The 27,054-nt window shown below is 40.4% G+C and overlaps 1 protein-coding gene and 1 long non-coding RNA gene across 12 annotated transcripts in view; one reads left to right on the top strand and one right to left on the bottom strand.

Annotated features, from left to right (window-relative positions):
* Positions 1-12,385, top strand: part of LOC134349337 (uncharacterized) — a 29,171-nt gene extending 16,786 nt beyond the window's left edge. The window contains exon 3 of one of the 2 annotated variants that reach the window (XR_010018649.1): positions 11,291-12,385. This is a non-coding gene — a long non-coding RNA (uncharacterized LOC134349337). Of the gene's footprint in view, positions 1-2,628; positions 3,431-11,290 lie in introns of those variants that run through there. The other variant, XR_010018648.1, reaches the window with a different exon arrangement.
* Positions 12,386-12,838: 453 nt separating this feature from the next.
* arhgef37 (Rho guanine nucleotide exchange factor (GEF) 37) overlaps positions 12,839-27,054 on the bottom strand; it is a 200,101-nt gene continuing 185,885 nt past the window's right edge. For 6 of the 10 annotated variants that reach the window (XM_063053480.1, XM_063053484.1, XM_063053487.1 and 3 more), the window contains 2 exons: positions 18,653-18,825; positions 12,850-15,409 (listed from right to left, as the gene is read on the bottom strand). In XM_063053480.1, the coding sequence (XP_062909550.1) occupies positions 15,203-15,409; positions 18,653-18,825 (380 nt within the window). In that variant the 3' untranslated portion in view covers positions 12,850-15,202. Of the gene's footprint in view, positions 15,410-18,652; positions 18,826-27,054 lie in introns of all 10 variants that reach the window. The other 4 variants (XM_063053479.1, XM_063053478.1, XM_063053488.1 and 1 more) reach the window with 3 other exon arrangements.

The raw sequence follows: 27,054 nt of genomic DNA, 5'->3' as shown, positions 1-27,054 counted from the left end.
AGATAGCACAAAGTCAACATGGTTTTTAAGGGAAAACCTTGCCTGGCGAACCTGTTGGAATTCTTTGAGGAGATTACAAGTAGGATAGATAAAGGGGGATGTAGTGGGAGTTGTATATTTTGATTTTTCAGAATGCCTTTGACAAGGTGCCACACATGAGTCTGCTTACCAAGTTAGGAACTTGTGGTATTACTGAAAAGTTATTTGCATGGTTAGAGCATTGGCTGATTGGTAGGAGGCAGTGAGTGTGAATAATAAGATCCTTTTCAGGTTGGCTGTCAGTGACTAGCAGTGTTCTTCAGGGGTCGTTACTGGGACCAATTCTATTCATGCTGTATATCAACGATGTAGCTGATGGAATAGATGGCTTTATTGCCAAGTTTTCAGATGACACAAAGATTGCTGGAGGGCTGGTACTGTTGAGAAAACAGGAAGGCTGCAGAAGGACTTAGACAGATTAGCAGAATAGGCAAGGAAGTGGCAAATTAAATACAATGTTGGAAAATGCATTTTTATGCACTTCGGTAGAAGAAATAAATGTGCAGACTATTTTCTAAACAGGGAAAAATCCAAAAACCTAAGATGCAAAGGGACTTGGGAGTCCTTGTGCAGAACACCCTCAAGGTTAACTTGCAGGTTGAGTCGGTGGAGAGGAAGGCAAATGCAATCCTAGCATTAATTTCAAGAGGTCTAGAATATAAGAGTAGGGATGTGATGCTGAGGCTTCATTAGGCACTAGTAGGCCTCAGCTTGAGTATTGTGAACAGTTTTGGGCTCCTTATCTAAGAAAGGATGTGCTATCGCTAGAGAGGGTTCAGAGGAGGTTCACAAGGATGATTCTGGGAATGAAAGGTTATCATATGAGGGACGTTTGATGGCTCTGGGCCTGTATTCGCAGGAATTTAGGAGGATGATGTGGGTCTCATTGAAACCTTTTGATTGTTGAAAGGCCTAGATATTGTTGAAAGGATGTTTCCCATAGTGACTCCCAGTCTAGTATAAGAAGGCACAGCCTCAGGATAGAGGAGCATCTATTTAAGACAGAGATGAAGAGAAATTTCTTTAGCCAAAGGGTGGTGAATTTTTGTTATTTGTTACCATAGGCAGCTGTGTAGGCCAAGATGTTGGGTGTATTTAAGGCAGAGATTGATAGGTTCTGGATTAGCCAAGGAATCAAAGGTTACTGGGAGAAGTCTGGGGAGTGGTGCTGAGGAGAAGATAAAAGGATCTGCCATGATTGAATGGCAGAGCAGACTCAATGGGCCAAATGATGTAATTCTGCTCCTATGTCTTATTGTCTTATGATCATTTCAGCTTTCATTCATTAAAGGAACATTATTTCCTTAGAGCTAAATATTTGCATCTTGTATTCCAGTACTGTATGTCCCTTTGAGCTGTCTGCCAAAATCCCAACTTTTAGGGTAAACTGTCGGAGTAGGCACTTGTAATTGATCAATATAATACTCTATATGAAACTGATTCAACTGAGCATTGCATACCAAAGCTGACAATATTGTTCGGTGAACCTCACAAATAAAGATTTATGGGACCTTTATAATGTTACAGTAACTCCCAGTGCTATCTCAAAGCTATTACCATGTAGTAAAGCAATTTTTTGGCAAAGGGTGCAGTTTACTGCCTCTATTCATATTCTGACTATAAAGAAGAAAGTGGACTCAAAAAATTCCTATCTCCCCACCTGGGAAGAACCAAATTTTAACACTCAAGGAAACTATCTTGTCTCTCTCAATACTGTAGTTAATATTTCTTTTAGTTTTGTCAAGATGGATTGGAAATACACTATTCATATCTGAAATAAAATTCGAGACACATTTCATTATTGTTAATCACAATTGGTTTAAAAATATAGGTAGATTATTTCTTCTGACCATGCCAATGACTCTCAGTCTTCACCACCTTTATTAAAGGGCTTGAACACACTAAGACCATGGTGAATGTTACCGTATCAATGATAAAACAGAGGACATGTATGTTGAAGTTAGAAGGTCAATAACAGAATGAGGAAAGAGCTACAGAAAAAAGTGTAGTGCAGGTAAACAATAATGTGCAAGGTCATATGGATGTCGATTTTATAGTCAACAGTCCATCTTACTTTACCAGGGAACTATTCAATAATCTAATAACAGTGAGGTTACAAAAGAACATCTTTTAAAGTTATTATCTATGTCTACACATAATTGATGTATTTCTTGACTTTACACTACAGTTCTGCAACCATCAAACTTAGAACCAGCATGGATATTGTCTCTGAACAGATTCTATGACCCACAGGCTCAATTTCAAGGACTCTTTTATAACTCATGTTCTCTGTATTGTTTTTATTTTCATAGTTTGTCTACTTTTGCACATTGCTTGTTTGTCAGCATTTGATTATGCATAGTTTTTTGTAAAATTCTATTGTATTCTATTTTTGAAATGCAAGAAAATGCTTGCAAGAAAATGAATCTCAAGGTAGAATATGTACACTTTGATAATAAATATACTTTGAACTTGTTCATACTAGTTCATATTGTCATTTGCTTTTCTGCTAATGTTTATATTTATTAAGAAAAACATTGTGCTATGCTGCAATTTCTATGATATTAAACTGTCATGTTTCCATAATAGGCCAGTTGCAAGATAAAGGTCTGTTTTGTGGTACAACTTCAGAGGACTACTCGATGATGAAATAGTAAATATTTTCATTTCCATTGATAAAAATCTTGGTGACACTAAGTGAGATTACACAAAACTATTGTGCAACAATAATTTGTGGCAATGAAAGGAGAAGAAGATAGGCTGAAAAATTGCAACCAGGTAGTTATTCATTTTGTCAGTAACCTGAAATCACTGGACTGGAACATTCAATTAGTCTTTTGGTAGATGCAACTAAAATGTTGTAAAATGTCTGTTAAGGTCAACTGTGAAATTAAGGCATCTCCTTAGAGCAAAATGTTTGATATCATACCACCTTAGAAAAGGAACATTGTAAGAATGTGACTGCTCTCTGTTAATATTCTGGAGAGGGAATTGAAGCATTCCTAGTTTCCTACAAAAATGGACAAGAGTGCTCATCATTTTTTCAATGAGAAAGATAAATGTTCGATGTGCACATAAACAGAGTATTTAAGAAATGTCACTCGACTATTACATTTATGGTAATGTGAGAAGTATGATTGTCTCGAAATAAAAGTCTTCCTTAAATTGCTATGTACTACAGTCAAACACATCATTGAAACCTGTGAATGTATGCATCTTTGCAAATTGCTCTATTTTCCATCAACTTGCATCAACTTTAACCTTAAAAATATGACAAATTATTCACCCAGTTAGCTATTATTATTGTTTATTGTATTAATTAGAAAAAAGTACAAATTTGTAATGCATCCATCACTAAATGTATGACAATAATTGTCTTTCAAGTTCATCACTTTATTCAGATTAATAAAATGTATGGATACTTATTGTTGTATCATGTATTCAGAAAATCAATGCATGGATGAAGTACTTTTTTATACTACAAACATATTAGGTCTATGTTTCAGCTAATGGGCCATTTACACTGTATTTAAAATGCTTGTCATAGAAATGTTTGATCAGCTAAAGTTTCATTTTAACTATTTTCCTATTTAAAATGTTGAATTAATCTAGTTTTACACTGATGTTAGCTATGTACTGTATATCCTTTCCATGTCTGATAGTACGTCCCACCTACTGATTTTACACATGTCAGATTGCATTATAATAACATTCCATTTTATGTGGACAGGTCATTAACTAGACTTTCAGTGCATTAATGAGCAAACAGATGGATGGGTTGAGTAGTCCACTACAAATGTGGCAAATACCTGTAGAATGTTAAATTAGAATTAACATAACAGAATTTTTGCTTGCTGTGTCTTTTTGTTTTAGTACGTCTGGAATGTATAAATGCCATTGCCAAACTTAAGCTTGAGTCCAGATACAGTGCTGTGTTGACAAGAAAGATTGTGCCAACATATTTTTGATACTTTGCTTCATCCTATCTATTTTTTGAGGTTTTGTAATAGAGTATGTGTCACGGTTCTGACCGTTAATTCCCCGTTTTCTCCTAATTTCCTTTGATGGCGACACACCTGGTTTTCATCAACACCTGCAGCATAAGAACCCCGGCTTTGCACCCACTAGTTGCCAGGTCGTTGGTTTTGCCAGTGTGGTAATTAACGTTTCCCGGCCACTGAGGATTGTGTGTTCTAAAGGCTGATTTATACTTGTGCGTCAAATGGACGCCGCAGCCTACGCAAGTGGCCTGCGTGCGTTGTGAGCATTTATAGTTGTGTGTTGGTGTATCTGCATCTCTCTGCAATGCGGGCACGTCATGCATGCACACACGTCTGCCCACGCAAGGCTTCATGGTCATGGTAGTCTTTTCGGGGTAAACAAGTTTAAAGCGAGCGTCTTTTTTCGTAAAAGCGAAATGTGTCCTCCATAATTTTGGAGGTCTGTAAGGCTTTATGGAAAGCATTGCAGCCAGAGTTCCTTCCCTGCCCTTCAGTCACCCAATGGGAAGTTATTGCAGCGCAGGAGGATATGCGATGCTACCAAGCGGATTAATCACAGTTGTTCGGTCTACGTTGCCGTGACGTGTAGTTACATTTTGGGAGAGGTGTGCGTCAGGCTACGGTGTAGATATCTGCGTAGGCTCTGTGTAAGGTTCGCGGTGACGCCGTACCTGCAGCGTCGAGTTGACACAGAAGTATAAATCAGCCTTAAGTTTTGCTTCAGTACCGAGATTTACCTGTGAAACCCAGTCTCCCAGTGTCAAGATAAGTATTCTAAGTTTTACTTCCGCACTGAGTTTTACCTGTGTAACTCCGTCTTTCCGTGCTAAGAAAAGTTTTGCCTGCCGTTTTCCCTTCTATGCTCCGTGTCAAGATAAGTGCTGCTTGCCTCCTGCTTTCCTGCACTCCCTGCTGTTTGCCGTTCAATGCTCACGCCCGCGTCTGCATCCTAACTCTATCTCTGTGCCAGTGTCCTGTGTTTTGGTTCGCCTCGTTCCTTGCAACAGAACGACCTGGCCACCAAGGATCCAGTGGACACGAATACCCTTCAACAAGCCCTCTCCAGCCAGGGTACTATACAGGGAGAGCATGACCAACTCCTCCGGGAGGTCATAGAGAACCTCCATTCCCTGTCTGCTCACATCACGCAGATCGGTAACCAGGTGGACCATGTCCCCACTCTTTTCACTCAACCCACTCCTGGAAGTCAGCCAAGCCAGCCCAGACAGCCTGTGGTGGCAACCTCCATGTGTCAGCAACACCCCTGCCAAGAGAGCCTCACGTATCTGAACCAGAGGACTATGCTGGAGATTTGGGGAAGTGCCGGGCCTTCCTTTTTCAGTGCTCCTTGGTGTTCAAACAGCAGTCGTCCACGTTCTCTACGGATAGGTCAAAGATTGCTTATAGCATGGGGTTGTTACGGGGAAGTGCATTAGCGTGGGCCACAGCTGTTTGGACTACCAACCGAATATCTGCTCTTCTTTCGCCACTTTTATGGCAGAAATAAGAACGATCTGACCACCCTGTCCGTGGTAAAGACGCCGCCAAGCCTCTACTCTCTCTCCGCCAGGGCTCACGCAGTGTTGCCGAATATTCCGTGGAGTTCCGGACGTTAGCGGCCGACTCGGGGTGGAATGATGAGGCATTCCAAGGGGTATTTCGGAATGGTCCCAGCAACTTGGTGAAAGACGAGTTGGCGGCAAGAGAGGACACCGACAGCCTGGATTTCCTGATCTCCCTAGCCACCAGGTTGGACAGTCGCCTCCGAGAATGCCTCAGAGAAAGAACAGATCGTCCACCACCTTTGGCCACTGCTCGGCACTCATTACCGCCTCCCGCCAGAACAAGCCTCTCTCCTCCTACTGCTCCTGGGGTAGGTCCCAGCCCCATCGTTTCCACCGCCCCAGGAGAGGAACCCATGCAGCTGGGACGGAACCGCATTTCCCCCACAGAACGACTCCGGAGAATGAGAGCGGGTGAGTGTCTACATTGCGGCCAGTCCTGCCACTTCCTTGCTACCTGTCCCTTCGGCCAAAAGGGAAAGCTCACCAGTAACAGGGGGAACCCTGCTGAGTCAGACAACATTCCCTTCCGACCCCAGATGCAGCTTCAAGCCACTTTGTGTTACAACCAACAGTCCTTGCCTCTGTTGGCACTAGTGGATTCCAGCGCTGAGGGAAACTTTATGGATGGAAACTTAGCCTTCCAAGCCGGACTTCCTTATGAGCCATTGAGTGCCCACCTGGACGCGCAGGCACTGGACGGTAGACTACTGGCCCGAGTCACACATTACACAGAACCCCCGCCTCTCCGTCTCTTCGGAAACCATCGGGAACAGGTACGATTCAATTTAATTTCCTCTCCTCAAGCCCCTATAGTTCTTGGTTACCCCTGGTTAAGCCGTTATAACCCTCACATCGACTGGTCCACTGGGAAGAAAGTCAGCTGGAGTTCGTTCTGCCATTCCACTTGTCTACAATCAGCCCTTTCCCCAGTGGAGGTCAACGCGATCTTGTCTGCCTCTGAACCCCCCGACTAATCCAAGGTTCCAGTAGAGTATCATGATCTGGGAGAGGTGTTCAGCAAGCAACGGGCTCTTTCCCTGCCTCCACATCGCCCTTACGATTGCACAATTGACCTTCTCCCTGGAGCCTCTCTACTCACCAGTCAGCTGTACAACCTGTCCCAACCAGAAAGGGAAGCAATGGAGGCTTACCTGAGTGACTCTCCCGTGGCTGGCATTATCCGACCCTCATCTTCCCCTGTAGGCGCAGGTTTCTTCTTTGTGGGGAAGAAAGATGGCTCACTACGCCCCTGCATTGACTACTGTGGCCTGAACAACATCACCATAAAGAATAAGTATCCCCTGCCCCTTGTCAACTCTGCATTCGAGCCTCTTCACGGGGCCACAATTTTCTCTAGTTGGACCTGCGGAATGCCTATCACCTGGTCAGGAAAAGGGAGGGAGGTGAATGGAAAACAGCTTTTAAGACCCCCCTCGGTCATTTCGAATATCTGGTCATGCCATTCAGTCTCACCAATGCCCTCCGCCATCTTCCAAGCCCCGGTAAACAACGTCCTTAGGGGCCTTATTAACCGTTTTGTTTTTGTTTATTTGCACGACATCCTAATCTTCTCCCGCAGTCTTCAGGAAGGCACCCACCGTGTCCATCAGGTTCTTCAGAGGCTTTTGGAGAACAAGCTATTTGTTAAGGCAGAGAAGTGTGAGTTCCATGCCCGTTCCGTCAGTCTCCTGGGGTACATCATCGAGAGCAGGCAAGTGAGGGTGGATCCCGAAAAGATCCGGGCGGTGGCAGAGTGGTCAAAACCCACGACACTCAAACAACTCCAGCGATTTCTGGGGTTCACAAACTTCTACCATTGCTTCATCAGGGACTACAGCTGGGTGGCAGCATCCCTTACTCAACTCACCTCTCCTGCGACCCCCTTCCACTGGACCCCCGAAGCAGACTCAGCCTTCTCGGAGCTGAAGAGGCGTTTCACCTCCGCTCCCATCCTGGTCCAACCTGACCCCTCTCGCCAATTCATTGTGGAAGTCGACGCCTCCAACTCTGGGGTGGGAGCGATCCTGTCCTAACACTCCGTCCCAGACCAAAAGCTCCATCCCTGCGCCTTCTTCTCTTGCCGTCTATCTCCCACTGAACAGAACTATGACGTTGAGAACCAGGAGTTGCTGGCAGCCCAACACACCTTGGAGGTGTGGAGGCACCCGCTGGAGGGAGCTGAACATCCACTCATCATCTGAACAGACCATAAGAACCTGACATTCATCTAAACAGCTAAACGCCTTAGTTCCCACCAAGCCCGCTGGGCATTATTTTTTGGCCATTTCAAATTCACCCTCAACTATCGTTCTGGTTCCAAGAACGTGAAGCCAGATGCTCTCTCTCGTCAATATGTCTCCGAGGAGCCCTTCCCAACCCCAATACCATCCTGCCACCATCCTGTGTTGTGGCTGCCCTCACCTGGGAGATCAAATCCATAGTCAAAGAGGCTCAACGGACCCAACCTGACCCAGGCGATGGACACCCCCCCCCCCCGCCCCAATCACCTCTTCTTGCCTGACTCTGTCCGGTCTCAGGTTCTCCAGTGGGGACATACTTCTCGTTTCGCCTACCATCCTGGAATCGATCGAACTCTGTCCCTTCTGAAGCGACATTTCTGGTGGCCCACCATGGATGCTGACACTCTCTCCTTCGTCTCTGCCTGTTCTGTGTGTGCCCGTGGAAAAGCCTCCCATTGACCACCTGCTGGGTTGCTTCATCCCCTACCTGTCCCTGGCCGCCTTTGGTCCCACATTGCTCTGGATTTCATCACTGGACTACCCCCTTCACATGGTAACACTGATGTACTCACGGTGGTGGACCATTTCTCCAAAGCTGTGCACTTCATAGCCCTTCCCAAACTCCCTACAGCCCATGAAACAGCCAACCTCCTTGTCCATCACGTCTTCCGCCTTCATGGAATTCCCTCTGATATTGTTTCTGACCGGGGCCCCCAATTCATCTCTCAAGTCTGGAGATCCTTCTGTCAAGCCCTTGGAGCCCAGTAAGTCTGTCTTCTGGTTTCCATCCACAGACTAATGGTCAAACGGAATGAGCAAACCAGGATTTGGAAGCTGCACTGCACTGCATATCCACCAACAACCTGTCATCCTGGAGCACCCATCTCACTTGGGTGGAGTACGCCCACAACTCCCTGGTCAGCACCACCACCTGAACATCTCCCTTCAAATGCTCCCTCAGTTATCAACCCCCTCTGTTTCCTGCCCATGAAGACAACATCACCGTGCCTTCAGTTCAGGCTCATCTCCACCGGTGCCGCGAGGTCTGGAAGGATGCACACGTGGCCCTGCTCCACTCAGCTGACCATAACCGGAGGATTGCTGATCACCATCGAATTCCTACACCCAACTATCGGCCTGGTCAGAAAGTTTGGCTCTTTTCAAAAGACATCCCCCTCAAGAATGAACCCAAGAAACTCGCCGCTCCTTACCTCGGACCTTTCGAAATCGAGAGCATCATCAACCCCTCGGTGGTCAAACTTAAACTGCCCAGATCCATGCACATTCATCCCACGTTCCACATCTCCCAAATGAAACCTGTGTCTGTCAGCCCTTTGTGCCCTCCTGCTGAACCTTTTCCACCCACCCGGGTCATTGACGACTACCCAGCGTACACCGTCTGGTGAATACTGGATGTGCGCCGCCGAGGCAGGGGTCTCCAGTACCTGGTTGAGTGGGAGGGATACGGTCCTGAGGAGTGCACCTGGATTCCCCACTCCTTCATCCTGAACCCTTCACTCATCTGAGATTTCCATCGAGACAATCCAGACAGGCCGGGTGGTTTGCCTGGAGACTCCCGTTGGGGCCGGGTACTATCACGGTCCGGACTGTTAATTCCCCATTTCCTCCTAATTTCCTTTGATGGCTGCACACCTGGTTTTCATCAGGACCTGCAGCATAAGAACCCCGGCTTTGCACCCACTAGTTGCCATATCGTTGGTTTTGCCAATGTGATAACTAACGTTTCCCGGCTGCTTAGGATTGTGTGTTCTAAGTTTTGCTTCAGTACCGAGATCTACTTGTGAAACTCAGTCTCTCCGTGTCAAGATAAGTATTCTAAGTTTTACTTCAGCACCGAGGTTTACCTCTGTAACTCCATCTCTCTGTGCTAAGAAAAGTTTTGTCTGACATTTTTCCCTTCTACGCTCCGTGTCAAGATAAGTCCTGCCTGCCTCCTGTTTTCCTGCACTCCCTCCTGTTCGCCGTTCAATGCTCACGCCCGCGTCTGCATCCTAACTCAATCTCCGTGCCTGTGTCCTGCATTTGGGTTCGCCTCGTTCATTGCAACAGTATGTTCTGTCAATTTTCTAGAATCACCATGAAAGATACGATAACTGCTGGCATGGGTACATTGCTCCAAGCAATCTCTAAACAGTAGACACATTGCTTCAGTTCCATACTGTACTTCTGTCTGGCAAACAGATCACTTTTAGATTTGCTGTCCAAAATTTCAGTTGAACAATATTCCTTTTATACTGCTCTTGATAATTGTATTATAAAGCAGAAGAACCAATTGATAAATAATGTGATATCATCTTAACTTGCAAATTTGAAGACCAAAATATATTTTTCAAACCTTAACAGTTGTTTCTTGGAATAAAAGTGAGAAATGGTCTTGTAAGATCTTGCACTGTGTACTTATTTTCCTTCAGTTTTAAATGTAGTGTCTAGTTGTAATTGTAAAGGTTCAACAAAAAGTGTCTTTACAACTACTTTGACACATAACATGTTGCAAAGCTTTAGAAAACAAACTTTATTAATAAATGAAAGCATAATTCTGTCTTCTAAGGAAACTTTATATTTTCACTCAGTAAAAAGATAAATATTTATGATTAACAGCATCTGATCAGCCATCTTGGCTGCTTCTATCTCTTCCTCTACTTGTCAGAAAAATGTTTAAGGTTGTTACCTTGACACAACTACTATCTCACTTTTTTTTTTGACTTTCTCAAGTCTCTCATTGTTTTCTTTTGTTCTCCAAGCTTAATCTGTCCAGGAGATGCATCAAACTCACAATCTCTGTAAAATCTAACGTAACACCTATCACAAGTAAAACCCTCCACAGCTCACTTACACGGAGTGCAGCCACAAGAAAGCAAAATCTATTTCCAAGGACCCTCACCATCCATACCATGTACTCTTCTTGGTACTATAGTCCTCCTTCTCAGTCCTGAAGTACGGGAGCCTGAGGTCCCACACCACTAGGCTTAGGAATAGATATTAACCCTAAAACCATGAGGCTCCTAAACCAGCGTGGATAACTTCACTCACCTCAACTGTGAAATGATTTTACAATCTACAGACTCACTTTCAAGGACTCTATAACTCATATTCTCAGCTTTATTTATTTATGTGTTTGCACAATTTGTTGTCTTTTGCACATTGGTTGCTTATCAGCCCTTGTTTATGTATAGATTTCATTAATTCTATTGTGTTTCTTTATTTTCTCGTAAATGCCTGCAAGAAATTGAATCCCATGGTGACACATAGTATACATACTTGGTTAATAAATTTTCTTTGACTTTGATCTCTTCAACAGATCCAAACCAGTCTTTCTTCTTTATGGCTACTATCTAGTTTCCAATGATCTTTTACTCAAAGTCTAGAACAGTTTGCCACCTCTCAATTCAGTGCTTAATTACTTGTTTAATTCTCTTCAATCCAGGTCACTGCACCATCAAATTAAAAGCTGACATTTTCTGTAACAACAACCGTGGGAAGCCTTCCTTTTGCAGCAACACACACAAAATGCTGGAGGAACTCAGCAGGTCAGGCAGCATCTATGGAAGTGAATGAACAGTTGATGCTTCAGGCTGAGACACACCATCAAAACTGAAAAGGAAGAGGAAGGGCACATGAATTAAGTTCCTTTCTCATCCTATTTAACCTGTTTGGAGATTTTGTGATGGCTCACCACAGCATTTTTTCCAATATTTATCTTTGATTCTCCATTGGGTACAACTGTACTTCCATTTTTTTTAATTCAAGTTAGAAAATCATATGAAAAAATTCTTCCCTCAATCCAGCTTGATTACACCTATTGTTCTGTCTGAATCTAACCTCTTCAAACCATAACCATATGTTGAAAAAGCTCTCATTCAAAAATGTCAGCTAAATTTATCATGTAGTTCAAAGTTTATTTAAAGTTCTTTGATTGTGAAGCATCATCCAAGACTTAATGCCGCCTTTGTAGTCAGGGTTTCTTCACTCTGGATCATATTTGCATCTGTGGTTCTAATACATGAAGCTGTCCGGGTATTAGCAGTGACATACATTTTGCAATGTACCTTGAAACGCATTTTCACTGCCTACTACTATGCTAACTGATGTCACACCCTCCCTATAAAATCTACTGCAGAACCTGGCTTTAGCATGGCACGTGAGACTTTATCTAGAACAGTTGAAAAGGGACTAGGCTACAAATTCCAGTGCTGACAACTGGCTTTAGGAGTATCCATTTTAAATTTAACAAAATACTCATTTTTCACAGTAGTTCTCCATCTAGCATCTAATCACTCATCCTCTTACCCCCAATCCAAGGTTGTTCATAACACCAACTGCAATAGTTGATACAGTTGTTGTACAGCTGAATAGAGATTGCAAAGAAAGATTAACTAAACATTTGTTTCAGGAACTTGATGCATTTTTCAACTTTCTAGTGTCAGGGTAGTGAGATTTCAAGCAATTGCTGAACACAAGAGATTCTGCAGATGCTGGAAATCTTGAGCAACACACATTTACTCATATAAAATAGAATGGAAATCATGATTTAAATCCACAGAATGAATCAACTGCTTGAGAAACATACAAAACTGTTGGAGGAACCTATCAAGTCAGGCAGCCTCTATGGAGAGGAGCAAACAGTCGAAGTTTCAGGCAAGACCTCAGGGCTACCCTACAGTCCTGATAAAGCATCTTGGCCCAAAATATTGACTGTTTACTCCCCTCCACTGATGCTAACTTGATGAGTTCCTACAACATTTTTGTATGTTTCTCAAGCAATTGATTCATTCTGTTGATTTAAATCCTGATTTCCACTCTATTTTATGTGATATATATCATAAAACACTACAAATTCTGTATGGTAATTTTACACTTTAATAAATTTTTCAGATTTCAGAGGAATAGCATTTATATGGTTTTTCAGTGAAGTTTGTGATGCCTGAGATTGTTTTCATTTGCTGTATTGGTTTACATTTTTATTGCACAGGAGCAAATTGCTCCTAATGTTCTTCCAAATTGTTCCAATTGACCTCTTAAAATACAGTAATAAAAGTCAAGACTTCAACCGATTTAACAAAGTGCATCTATATTACCAATTAATTACATCAATTTGCATCAAAATGCAATGATTTGATTACTGGCCCATCAAATTTTAGTTGTTTTGCCATTCACCTCACAGAGGACTGCCTACAATATATGGTTTTCAGAACACCTCTTTCCCCATCCCACCTTCTGTCTGGTACCTACTCTAACAGATACCTAGATTAAAAGCAAATCACACTCAAGAATTCTCACATACAATCAAGTAGGGTGATAGCGAGCATTACTTTTTATTTAGTGAACAAAATAAATATTGGAACATTTGTATTACCATATTTTGGACTCTTTTAAACACATGCTATGCACTTACTTTTGACTTCGAAAACCATAGAATTCTGAAGGAATAGCAATCCGATCATTATAAAACTTCATAATGGGCTATAGCACTTTATAATTTTTAACTTAATTACTCAGCAATACCTCAGTGAAAGAGACATGTCATTTTCACTTTATTACACTGTGTCTATTTGGTGACTATTGAAAATCTTGTCAAATCGCAAATTATATACAGATAAAACAAGTGCAATTGGAGAAGAGCCTGAAATTCGAGGTGTGTGTTTGACTGTTCATGTGCAAACTCCAGAACTTGCTATCAGATTTCTCCCATTATAATAAAGAGTATTAATGGTTTCACTATTATCACTGCAAATTCTGGAAATAAATTACTACTGATCCACCATTCAAACAAAAGAGAAAGTGCAAATTATTCATAAACAGTTTTATACTGAAGTCAATACAGTAATAAAAAAATTAACTTGAAAGATAAATAATCGCATTTATCAATGATAATCTATGGTAATGTAACAAACAGCCACATTTATCATAAAAATATTTAAAGCAAAGAAAAAATAAAGTAAAATGGTCATCAGATATTTAAAATAAAAGATGGGAAATATTTAAGGGGGATGGTCAGAGTTGGTGAAGCAGATTGTAGGAATATTTGGTCAAATTAAGCAAAAAAGTGAGTTCATGACTTACAAATATACTGTTCAGAATAAGCCTGTCTTTTATAAAAGGTTATTGCGTTATGATTGACCATAATTAGTAGAGATTTTTTCCAAGGTAAGTGTACAACATGGAAATGGTTAATTTATCATATAGTAGTCTTTTTTTTTTGAAATTACTAAAATGGAGTTTTGAACTGCAACAGAAAGTGGAGATTCTCAGCAGCTCAGGAGATGTCTGTGGAGGTAGATACTGAATTAACATTTCAGATTGAACTTCATATTCCTGACAGTGTCAGGGATCCATTCTGTGTCTCTTTCCACTTATGCTGTCTGGCCTCCTGCATTTACATTTTCATTTCAGATTTCCAACGTTTACTTGCCTTCACTTTTCAATTACTATTTGATTCCAACAGCATATAGTTCTTTTCTCATCCTCTAATTTTAACAACAATCAATACTTTCAAGTACAAATGTGTTCTACATAATATCCTTTTACAGTTAATTTATAAACATAATTAAGTGCAAGCATACAGATACATACAGGAAAATACTTCATATTGATCATAAATACAATACTTCAATTGGCTAATGACCTTCTTAGAAGAACTTATTTTATTCATTAAATTCCAATATGCCAGTATTTAGAAATGCAGCACTTAAAACCTTAAGTAATAAAAGCATAAAGCCTACCCTGGCTCCTAATAACACAATTTAGTTTAAAAAGGAAAGCTTCTACTATGTTATTTTAACAAGTGTGGCACTTCAGCTTTCTAGGAATAATTTCTTCATGTGAACTATTCAGGAATTTCTCTGAAGATTCAGGGCGCTATCCAGCTAGGTTTTGTAAAATACCCTGCTGAAAGTTAACAAATGTAGAATAATTTATTTGAAACTGAGCAGTAAGCATTTGTATGATCATAAACAAATCTGCCTAGACTTTTCTCTATTTATTCTGAACATAAGTTTAAAAGTGCACAAGTCAAATGAGCATTTCACATTCCAGGGTGCCATATTTAAACACTAAAATTAACCTATGGGAGATAATACAATTTTAAATCTGACTGAAAATTCCTAAAATATACAACTACTCTGATAATTATTTGTAATTACATTTCTCAAAATAAACAAAACTAGTTTCTTTAAAATATATATGTCACAAAACATTTTTTACTATCTAAAATATTCTCATATTGTCATACACATAGCACATCAAATGTAGTAATTCACAATTCTTCATGACTCTTGCTACAACAATTGCATTCAAGGCAATTTAGTGCAACTTCAAAATCATTCTAAAATAGTAAGTATTATAGTGCAAATGATTTCCTCACTCCAGTCACAGGCACTTTCACCAAGTAATTTGAAGGTACATATCCTCTTTGTCCATTTACTTCTATGAGATACCATTCTGTATTTCCTCTCTTATCATGAGCTTCCAGTATGGTTACTGCATCTCCAGGCTGTAAATTGGCTTCCTGGGGTCCTCTTGCAGCAAAATGGTATGCTGCAATAACCTGAACGTACAGCAAAATATCATAAATGAGCAAAGTCTTTCTTTTTGTAACACCTATATCACATTCCAGTAATCACAGAATTGGATCTTGGAGCTGTTTAATATTCATTACTAGTTAGATGCAGTGAAAAGTTGCATTCATTCTCACACCCTCCAGTCTGAAATTACATTACGGGGAAGTTTTCTTTCTGATTGTGTTAACAAGATAAACCCATTTGCAAAGAAATAGAGAGAAAAGCTTAACTTGTACACTTTTGCACATTGCTTGTTTGTCCTGTTAGGTGTGAACTTTCATTGATTCTATTATGCTTCTTGATTTTATTGTGTATGCTCACAGTTGCATATGGTAACATATATGTATTTTAATAATAAATTTTATTTACTTTGCTCATATCCCCATTGAAGCAATAACTGTTCTATTTTATTTGGAGCTTTTACCTTCTGATATATTCACTATTAAAACCTTGCCTTTTTTTTTGACTGGGAAAAAAGACTATCATGAAATGGCAGTCATAATAGAGGAAGAAGATAGCAAAAAACTATGATCTTCCAAATGAGTTAAGTGAATTGGCAATGCGGCTGTAAAACTAAATGTTCTATCCCCTCCTAGTATCAACAGAGGGAAAAAATACAAAATGTGACATGATCTGTCAGTGAAACTTCAATGGGAAAGGGTAGAAAAGGGTCACATAATTACTTAATATAGAGTATTAGCAGAATTCTTGTATTATAGTTTCATGATACTTATTTCAATTTTTAAGCCAGAAGTCTGCAAACAATTTTAACAAGAATTTCTAAGGTTCATAATTAGCAACAGTGTTTTGACTTATCAGGACCTGTGCAATGAGCCAGAATTGATTATAGAACTTAAGGTAAAGAAACCATGAAATGATCATAATATGATAGCGTTACCCTGTAATTTGGGAATGAAAAGCTAAAGTCAGATGTATCAATGTTACAGTAGAGCAAATGGAATTACAGAGGCATGAGAGAGGAGCTGGTCAAAATTGATTGGAAAAGAACACTGGCAGGGTTAATGGCAGAGCAATAACGGCTGGAACTTCTGGGAGCAATTCAGAAGCCACAGGGTGTGTGTGTGTATATATATATCTCCCAAAGAAGAAGTATTCTAAAGGGAGGATGACACATCTGTGGCTGCTAAGTGAAGTCAAAGACAACATAAAAGCCAAAGAGAGGGCATATAATAGGGCAAAAAAATAAAGGGAAGTAAGAAGATTGGGAAGTTTTATAACCAACATAAGGCAACTAAAAAAAAAGTAATAAAGAAGGAAAAGATGGAATTCAAAGGTACAAGCAACACATGCAAAGTTCTGGAGGAACTCAGCATGCCAGGTAGCCTCTGTGGAAAAGGGTACAGTCAATGAAGGTAAGCTAGCCAATAATATTAAAAAGGATACAAAGTTTCTTCAGGTTCATAAAATGTAAAAGAAAGTAGGTATTGGACCACAGGAAAATGATGCTGGAAAGCTAGTAATGGGGGACAAGGAAATGGCAGACAAACTGAATAAGTATTTTGCATCAGTCTTCACTGTGGATGACACTAACAGCATGCCAGCAGTTTGACAGTGTCAAGGGGCAGAAGTGTGTGAAGTTGCCATTACTAGGGAGAAGGTTCTTGGAGAACAGAAAGATCTGAAGGTGGATAAATCACCTGGACCAGTTGGTATATACCCCAGAATTCTGAAAGAGGTGGCTGAAGAGATTACGGAGGTATTAATAATGATCTTTCAAGCACCAATTGATTCTGGCCTGGTTCCAGAGGAATGGAAAATGTCACCCCACTCTTCAAGAAATGCAGAAGAAAGGAAATTATATGCAAATTAGTCTGACCTCAGTGGTTGAGAAAATGTTGGAGTCGATTGTTAAGGTTGTCGTCTTGGGATACTTGGAGGCACATTATAAAATAGGCTGTAGTCAGCATGGTATCCTTAAGGGAAAATCTTCCCTGACAGATTTGTTTGAATACTTTCAAGAAATAACAAGCAGGATAAACAAAGAAGCATCAGTGGAAGTTGCATACTTGATTTTCAGAAGGCCTTTGACAAGGTGCCTTTTCTGGTTGGCTGCCAAGAGTGTGTGTTTGGACAGTTTCTTTTTATGTTATATGTTAATAACTTGGATGACAGAATTAACAGCTTTATAGCCAAGTTTGTGGATGATACGGAGATAGGTGAAGGGGCAGGTAGTTTTGAGGAAGTAGATAGGCAACAGAAGGACTTAAACAGATTAGCAGAATGGGCAAAGAAGTGGCAGATGGAATAGTGTCGGGAAGTGTATGGTCATACACTTTGGTGGAAGAAATAAAAGGGTAGACTATTTTCTAAATGAAGAGAAAATTCAAAGGTCTGAGCTGCAAAGGGACTTGGGAGTCCTCGTGCGGGATTCCCTAAAGGTTCGTTTGCAGATTGAGTCGGTGGTGAGGAAGGCAAATGTGATGTTAGCATTCATTTCGAGAGGACTGGAATATAAAAGAAAGGATGTGACTTTATCAATGCTTTGTTGCACGCTTAAGTGCTCGGTGGGGGGGGGAGCACGGATGCTTTTTTTTGCTGGTGGAGGAGGGGGGATAATTGCTTTACTGCTGTTTACCTGTGGGAGGGGGGAGCTGGAGGGGCACTTTGGGGTTCTAACATTTAACTGTCATTCATTCTTTGGGGCACTCCTCTGTTTTCGTGGATGTTTGCGAAGAAAAGAAGTTCAGGATGTATACTGTATACATTTCTCTAACATTAAATGTACCTTTGAAACTTTAAACGGAGATGTGGAGGAATTTCTTTAGTCAGAGAGTGGTGAATCTGTGGAATTTATTGCCACAGGTAGCTGTGGAGACCAAGTTATTGGGCATATTTAAGGCAGAGATTGATAGATTCTTGATTAGTCAGGACATGAAAGGATATTTGGAGAAGGCAGGAGATTGGGGCTGAGAGGGAATATGGATCAGCCATGATGAAATGGTAGAGCCGACTCAATGGGCTAAATGGCCTAATTCTGCACCTGTACTTTATATTAAAATTTAGGGTGCTATATTCAGGATATTTTATTTTAGTGTTTATAGTTAGTTTCATAAGTCATACATTTTAAAGATTTTTTTCAGCATATTATCCAGTAGTATATCAAGTTAATATTAATCATCCTCTCGAGCAGTTTAGCACATTAAATTTAAAAATCCACATAAGTTTTAGAACAACATCATTAGATGGACCATTAAATATAAAGTCCTTACTTGATACTGTATTGATGGTGGAGGAACAACAGGCAAATGACAAGAACTTCTTCTGGAATTTGTTCCATCACCAACATCAACAAGTGATGAACCAAGTAACTCTTTATTTCCCCCAGGTTCATTTTTGGATTGATACAGGCTCAATTTTCCTGCAGGTACAAATCCTCTTTGACCTTACAAAACAAAGATTTATAACTTCAAACAGAGCAATTGTTTTAATTTTGTGATTTAAATACAGATTTTTTGTTAAAATTGAAGCACAAACTAACAGTTAGCAATGCAGATAAATTACCTAAAGTATTTATTGTTTTGTTATACAAACTAAATTATTAAAGGTATAGACAAGACATTCATGGAGTTGCATAGAATTTACTCTAGATTGTTTTTTCCTATCTCAAACCAACCAGAACCAAGATAAATCTGCTCAGAAAGATTGTACAAAACTTCAGCTGAACTGCACATGCATATTCTAAACCTGGTTCCATTTTTCATCAAATCTAGATTTAATTTCTCGCAGGTTAATGCAAGTTTAATTTGCTAATTTGATTGTTTTCATCCTTTTTCCTAATCCACGGGGGAACTCACTCAAAATGACTGCGACTTCCCAACATCCCCTGATTTCCAATGCTTTGTTTTCATAGATAATTTTATTTGAAACTATCACTCTCCCTTGGCATAGCTCGTGGGTATTCTGTGTCGGGAAAGCAGTTGTGATTGTGGCAGCAAACCCTTCATGGGTTAATGTAATGTGGCATCCTGGCACTGACTCTAAACTGATTGCTGTTATATAGTACGGGTTGTTGACTTTTGTGCATAGGGAATGTAAAAGAAGGAGCATATGTCCATTTGAAATTCACTTTAAGAAGGTCTTTACCATAGAAAATCATTGCCAAGTTGTAAAATTAGTCGTTTGCTTTCTCAGGTTCTGGTTATTGTGACACTAATTTTAAATGATTCTTTGGTCTGTTGATTTAAGTTTTATAAGTTCACTATAAATATTACTAATTTCTGCTAATACATAAATGCCACTGTTTTGACCTTTAATTATAGGAAGTTAGAAACATTTCAGAAACATAGAAAATCTACCGCACAATATAGGCCCTTTGGCCCACAAAGCTGTGCTGAACATGTTCTTACCTTAGAAATTACCTAGGTTTACCCATAGCCCTCCATTTTTCTGAGCTCCATGTACCTGTCCAGAAGTCTCTTAAAAGACTCTATCGTATCCACCTCCACCACCGCCAGTGGCAGCCCATTCCACACACTCACCACTCTCTGCATAAAAAAAACTTACCCCTGACATCTCCTGTGTACCTATTTCCAAGCACCTTAAAACTGTGCCGTCTCATGCTAGCCATTTTAGCCCTGGGAAAAAGCCTCTGACTATCCACATGATCAATTTCTCTCATCATCTTATATACCTCGATCTGGTCACCTCTCATCCTCCATCGCTCCAAAGAAAAAAGGCCGAGTTCACTCAATCTATTCGCATAAGGTATGCTCCCCAATCCAGGCAACATCCTTGCAAATCTCCTCTGCACCTTTTCTATGGTTTCCACATCCTTCCTATAGTGAGGCAACCAGAACTGAGCTCCAAGTGGGGTCTGACCATGGGCCTATATAGCTGCAACATTACCTCTCGGCTCCTAAACTCAATCCCACGATTGATGAAGGCTAATGCACCATATGCTTTCTTAACCACAGAGTCAAGCTGGGCAGCAGCTTTGAGAGTCCTATGGACTTGGACCCCAAAATCCCTCTGATCCTCCACACTTCCAAGAGTCTTACCATTAGTACAGTATTACATTTGTATATTCTGCCATCATATTTGACCTAACGAAAAGAACCACCTCACACTTATCTGGGTTGAACTCCATCTCCACTTCTCAGCCTAGTTTTATATCCTATCAATGTCCCGCTGTAACCTCTGACAGCCCTCCACACTATCCACAACACCTCCAACCTTTGTGTCATCAGCAAATTTACTAACCCATCCCTCCATTTCCTCATCCAGGTCATAAAAATCATGAAGAATAGGGGTCCCAGAACAGATCCCTGAGGCACACGACTAGTGACCGACCTCCATGCAGAATATGACCTGTCTACAACCACTCTTTGCCTTCTGTGGGCAAGCCAGTTCTGGATCTAGGTTAAGGAAGGACACTCCAATGTATTATTCCATCTTGTTCCTGCAGTGAAATGTGTAAGTTCCCACATATGCTCTCTTAATTACAGATAATTAGAAGAGTGAATTTGTGGTTATTTTCTAAAAACAGTTGAAATTTGAAAAAAAAATTAGTCATGTTCTTTTTTGGTAACTTATGACTTTAGGCATGAATTTCAAGTGAGGAACAAGATTTTAATCCCTCCAATGCTAAAATTAGCAAATTCACTAAAAATACATTCTGCACTTTCAAAACAAGTACTTAGCTGAATATATACTTATCCAGATCACTGGGCAACACATCTCTATCCTCACAATCCATGATGTTATATCTGCATACAGATTATCCAAACATTTGTAATACATTATTTGTATGCAACAGGCTATCTTGATTTGAAGTGCAAATCTATTTAATTAAGGGTTGTTATGACATTTTAAAAGTTTACAAGAAAATAGTGTGTTATCCATATACTGTAGCTACCTTTAGCTTTTAGGAAAGCTTGACAAGTGTTTTGGTCCACAATTTAAGCACCATTTTAACCATGATAAATGAAATACCTTCGGCAGTAGAGTTTAAAAATTGTTATTAAGCATTTATATGATTAAAATAAAACTAAAATAAAATTAATGTTAAAGGTCATGCAAAAATATTAAAATGAGCTGTATGTTTTGACATCATGGCAAATTATGTTAAATAGTTTAGCGTGGCTCTTTAAAGGAAAGATAAAGTTCTCCAGTGTGTTTGATGTTAAAATCCACCCCCATCTTATTTCATTCCAATTGCTGAACATTAAAGGTCTATTTGAATGTGTTTCAACAAGTTTAATCTAGTTTATAATGGACAGGTCATGCACATGCAATGATGGATTATTGTTGATTTTGGGTTTAAGACAGATAGTTGGAATACACTACAAGAACTTCCATTTTGTATCAGACAAGAGGAAAGCTTAATAGAAAAGCACTAATTTTCACAGGCTGAGAGGATTGTGAGTTTCATGTTGCTAGGTATGAACATTACAAGTAACCTGTTCTGGTCCAATCATGTTGTTGTCTTGGCCAAGAAAGCTCACCAATGCCTCCATTTCCTGAGGAGGCTGAAGAAATTTGGCATATCCCTGTCAACTCTTACTACCTTTTATAGATGCAACATTGAAAGCATTGTGTCTGGATACATAGCACCTTGGTATGAGAACTGCTCTGCATGTGACCACCAGGACTACAGATGGGAATCAACCTCCCTCTATGGACTCTGTCTATACTTCTCACTGACTCTGTAAAACAGCCAATATAATCAAAGACCCATCCACCCCAGATATTCTCTCTTCTCTCCTCTCCCATTGGGCAGAAATTATAAAAGCCTAAAAGCTCATACCACAAGGCTCAAGGGCTGCTCCTATTCCACTGATATCAGACACTTGGAGGGACCTCTTGTATGATAAGATGGACTTTTGGCTTCATAATCTACCTCACTATGATATTGCTCTTTATTCTTTAGCACTACACTTTTTCAGTATCTTTTATACTTTATTCAGAATCAGAATTGGCAGCTGCAGTACAAAGCAATACATGATCATATAGAAGGCAATAAATAAATAAGTAAATCCATTATAGTAAGTATATACAGTATATGCAGATTGAATAGATTAAAAAAAAGTGCAAAAACAGAAATAATATATATATTGAAAAACAGTGAGGTAATGTTCACAGGTTCAATGTCTATTTAGGAATCGGATGGCAGAGGGGAAGAAGCTGTTCCTGAATCACTGAGTGTGTGCCTTCAGGCTTCTGTACTTCCTTCCAGACTGTAGCAATGAGCAGAGGGCGTGCCTTGGGTGATGGGGGAACTTAATAATGGACGTTGTCTTTCTGAGGCACTGCTCCTTGTAGATGTCTTGGATACTATGGAGGCTAGTACCCAATATGGAGCTCACTAATTTTACAACTTTCTGTAGCTTCTTTCAGTCCTGTGCAGTAGCTCTCCCACCATCTGCATACCATCGAGTGATGCAGCTTGTCAGAATGCTCTCCATGGTACATCTATAGAAGTTTTCGAGTATTTTAGGGGACAAACCAAATCTCTTCAAAATCCTAATGAAATATAGCCACTGCATTGCCTTCTTTATAGCTGCACCATTATGTTGGGATCAGGTTAGATCCTCAGAAATCTTGACACCAAGAAACTTGAATTTTCTCATTCTCTCCACTTCTGATCCCTCTATGAGGATTGGTTCTGCAGTGTCATTTTTTACCTTATTCTAACTCAATGAACTGTATAATGATTTGATCTATATAGACAATATGCAGGTCAAATTTTTCTCCATAGCTTGGTACATGTGACAATTAAAAACCATTATCAATACCAAATATTTGCTCAATTAAAGGCCACAGATTTATTTGAGTGAGATCTGATATGTGGCCCATCTACGGACACAAGAGATTGAAATCTAGAGCAACTAACAGTCTGCTGGAGGAGCTCAGCAAGTCAAGCAGCATCTGTGGGTAGAAAGGAATTGTGTAGTCCTAATGCAGGGTTTCATATTAACACTTCTGATGCAAGGTTTTGGTTTGAAATGCTGATACATGTCCTGCCATAGATGCCTTTCCACCCACTCAGTTCCTCCAGCAGGTTATTTATTATATTTGTGTTATCCAGGATTACCTGGAGTTACAGAGTTCTTCATATGCTAACTGTTAGTGAGAATATTGCAGAATACTAAAACCTTATCATGCTACTTCTACAAAATGATGAAACTTTTTACTCCTGCAGAACAGCACTTGTCACTGATTTCACTAAGCTCAGCTACCACACAGGGGTGACCTTGAAAATCACTGACAGACTGCTCGGTATCAAACTGGTGACAAGAAACCTGGAGAGGGCATGTGAATTGGCACAGGAAGAATAGCAGCAGAAGTACATGGTAGAAACTGCTAAACATGTATCAGCAGGATAATGCAATTAACAAAGAAGCAAAAGGCTTCCCTTTTTTCCTTATGCCTTTCAACTAAATCTTGAGAGCTGTTGGCATGAAGTTAAAAAGTAAAGCTGGAAGAGGTTAAAGTTCATTTCAACATTCAGGTATTTAGGTTTAATTTTGGGTACTAAACAGAGACACACACTCACCTGGATATGCAGTCTGCCCCTGTTAAGGCAAAAAGGGAGCTAATTGCCTAGAGGGTAAGTATAGTACCGTACCTGAAGATTTGGGCTTTACCTCTCACTGTGTTGCATTGTGGGCTGAACATTAATTGCTCCACTGTATCCATTTCTACTGGCACCTGTGAAATGCCAATAGCTGATCCTGAGCAAAACAACTGGTAAGTCAGTATGAGGTAGGAGATCACTGATGTGAGTAGAACCAAGCAAAAGGTTATTATTCCACCCTGTCACGAGAGGGTGCATGGTAGTGCCAGCCTTCAACACTCTTTCTATTGACCTGGGAACTTGCCTGATTAGACTTCTTTTTATTCTCCCACCACTGAGTCCCCTTGCCAATAATTTTTCGTGATGAGCAAGATATCACTACTTCTAAGCTGTGACTTTATCAAGATAAGAGATTGGCTCCAATGATGTCAATGGAGATTTATCTGCTATTTGAAGGAGGTCTCAGTAACAGTCATATCATATTATAATATACAGTAACTACAGGTGAGGGATTTTTCCTTTGGCTCAATTCACAAACTCTTCACTACAATTTACAGCTAATAACACAAAGTATTCACTTCAATCATTGAATTTCTTTGGATAATTTCTTCAGAAATAAAAGTATACACCATAACAGGAAAGGAGAAAGGTTGATAAACCTCTTCTAGCCCGCACCACTTCAATAGCTTTCAGTCTCTGTTGGTCCCTACCTGATCAAATACGTGCCCCTTTGTCTGTACACTTGTTCCCCTTCGCTGCAAGATTTAGCATGAATGATTTCTAACCTTCCTGATGAATTGAAAGAACCACATCTCAAACTTTTTCCTCACTGCCATCAGGTTCTTGAATCAGCTTGAAAATTCCCAGTGCTACCTTGTCTACATTTCACTTCTCTCTCTTTCAATGTCACTAATATCATTATGTTTCCCTTTGTTTATTTTGTCATGCAAGTTATGTTTAGTTTGTGTTTGTCATATTTGTGATGTACAGTGTTGCTGCTGCATAAAGCTGACTTTCATGCTATTTATACTCTGGATACGTATGGCCATGACAACCTAACTTCAGCATGAACTAGAAATGTTAACTCTGAACCTCTTCTTAGATATTCTATTTCCAGTATTCTCTATTTTCGTTCCAGACCACAAATATAGCTTCCACTCTGTTCTACAGCTATTGTTTCAACACAATTGTCTATACAACTCAGAATATGTTGTACTACATTTTGTAGTTTATCTCCAAAACTTTCAATTCCAACATGCCTGTCTGCAGTCTTTCCTGTGGCATTCTAGCTTTGCAATATTGGCATGACATTAGTAAGTCCATGCTTGTTATAACACACTTCAATTAATTGTCAGAGCTTTTGAACTTAATCAACATCGCAATGTAGTACTCACTTAACACTTCCAACTCAGGCCAATTAATAATTAACTTGTAGGCAATGAACCTTTCCCCAGAACCTTATACTCTGGTGTCATCTTTGACAGACTTAATCAACTATACCTCAGGCTGATAATTCTGCTTCTCTCCTCACTTCTTCTGATCTGCCTGCTCTTTGATTTTGTAAATAGTCTCACAGTCTCTGTGTGCTCATCCCGTTGCAGTTCACACTGCTGATAAAACCATAAGACACAGGAGCAGATTTAGGCCATTCAGGCCATCGAGTTTGCTCCGCCATTCTATCATAGCTGATCCCGGGTCCCATTCAACCACACACACCTGCCCTCTCTGGCTAAACAAATTCCTCCTTACCTCAGTTCTAAAAGGTTACCCCTCAATTTTGAGCCTGGGTCCTCAAATTCTGGACACCCGCATCATTGGAAACATCCTCTCCAAATCCACCCTATCTCGTCCTTTCAACATTCAGTAGATATCAATGATATTCATCCTTCCCCCCCCCCCACCCCCACCCCGCCGCATTCTTCTAAATTCCAGTGAGTACATTCCCGGAATCATTCTGGTGAACCTCCTCCAATGACAACACATCCTTTCTGAGATATGGGGCCCAGAATTATTGACAATACTCCAAGTGCAGCCTTACTAGTGTCTTATACATCCTCAGTATTACCTCCTTGTTTTTATATTCTATACCCCTTGAAATAAATGCTAACATTGCATTTGCCTTTTTTACCACAGACTTAACCTGTACATTAACCTTCTGGGAGTCTTGCACGAGGACTCATAAGAACCTCTGCACCGGTGATGAATGAGTGTGTCACAGGATTCAGCTCAAACCGTGTCTACAAGGAGCAAGGAGGTTTCTCACAAATTACAGGCGCTCTTATAAAAGGAGAACTTTGCTGGTGTTCAGTGTCATTCCAGTGGCCCAATCAGTGTGGCAGGAGCAGTGCAGAGATGAGTAAATAAAAGTTTAGAATGGGCAAGTGAAGTGGCCATTATTGGGAATGGGCCAATGGTAAGGGGGGACTGTTTAGCTTTGTCTCAAAGGAGGCTTTGGCTGGGAAAAGATAATGGCTTTGGGTTAGTTGTCTGGGTAAATTTCTGTTCAGTTTCCCTTTTTTTCTCACTGCGTCAGGGGTAATTAGTGTTGCTTAAATAGCTGTTATGTGCTCTTCATGCCAGATAAGACCATAAGACATAAGAGCAGAATTAGACAATCCAGCCAATTCATTCCACCTCGCAATTTCATCATGGCTGATCCCATGTCCCATTCAACTCCATACACCTGTCCTCTCACCATATCCCTTCATGTCCCGACCAATCAGGAATCTATCAACTTCTGCTTTGAATATACCCATGGACTTGGCCTCCACCGCAGTCTGTGACAGTGTATTCCACAGATTCACCACTCTTTGGCTAGAAAAAATTCCTCCTTACTTCTGTTCTAAAAGATCATCCCTCAGTTTTGAGGCTGTGCCCTCTAGTTATGGATACCCCCACCAGAGGAAACATTCTCTCTACATCCATCTTATCTAGTCCACTCAACATTTGGTAGGTTTCAATGAGATCCCTCCGCATTCTCCTAAATTCCAGTGACTAGAGGCCCAAAGTTGCCAAATGCTCCTCATGTGTTAACCCCTTCAGTCCCAGAATAATCCTTGTGAACCTCCTCTAGACCCGCTCCGATGACAATAAATC

The sequence above is a fragment of the Mobula hypostoma genome, chromosome 7 (assembly GCF_963921235.1).
Source record: "Mobula hypostoma chromosome 7, sMobHyp1.1, whole genome shotgun sequence".
NCBI lineage: Eukaryota > Metazoa > Chordata > Chondrichthyes > Myliobatiformes > Myliobatidae > Mobula > Mobula hypostoma.
The sequence above is the reverse complement of the archived record's forward strand: the minus strand, read 5'-3'. Positions and strand labels throughout refer to the sequence as shown.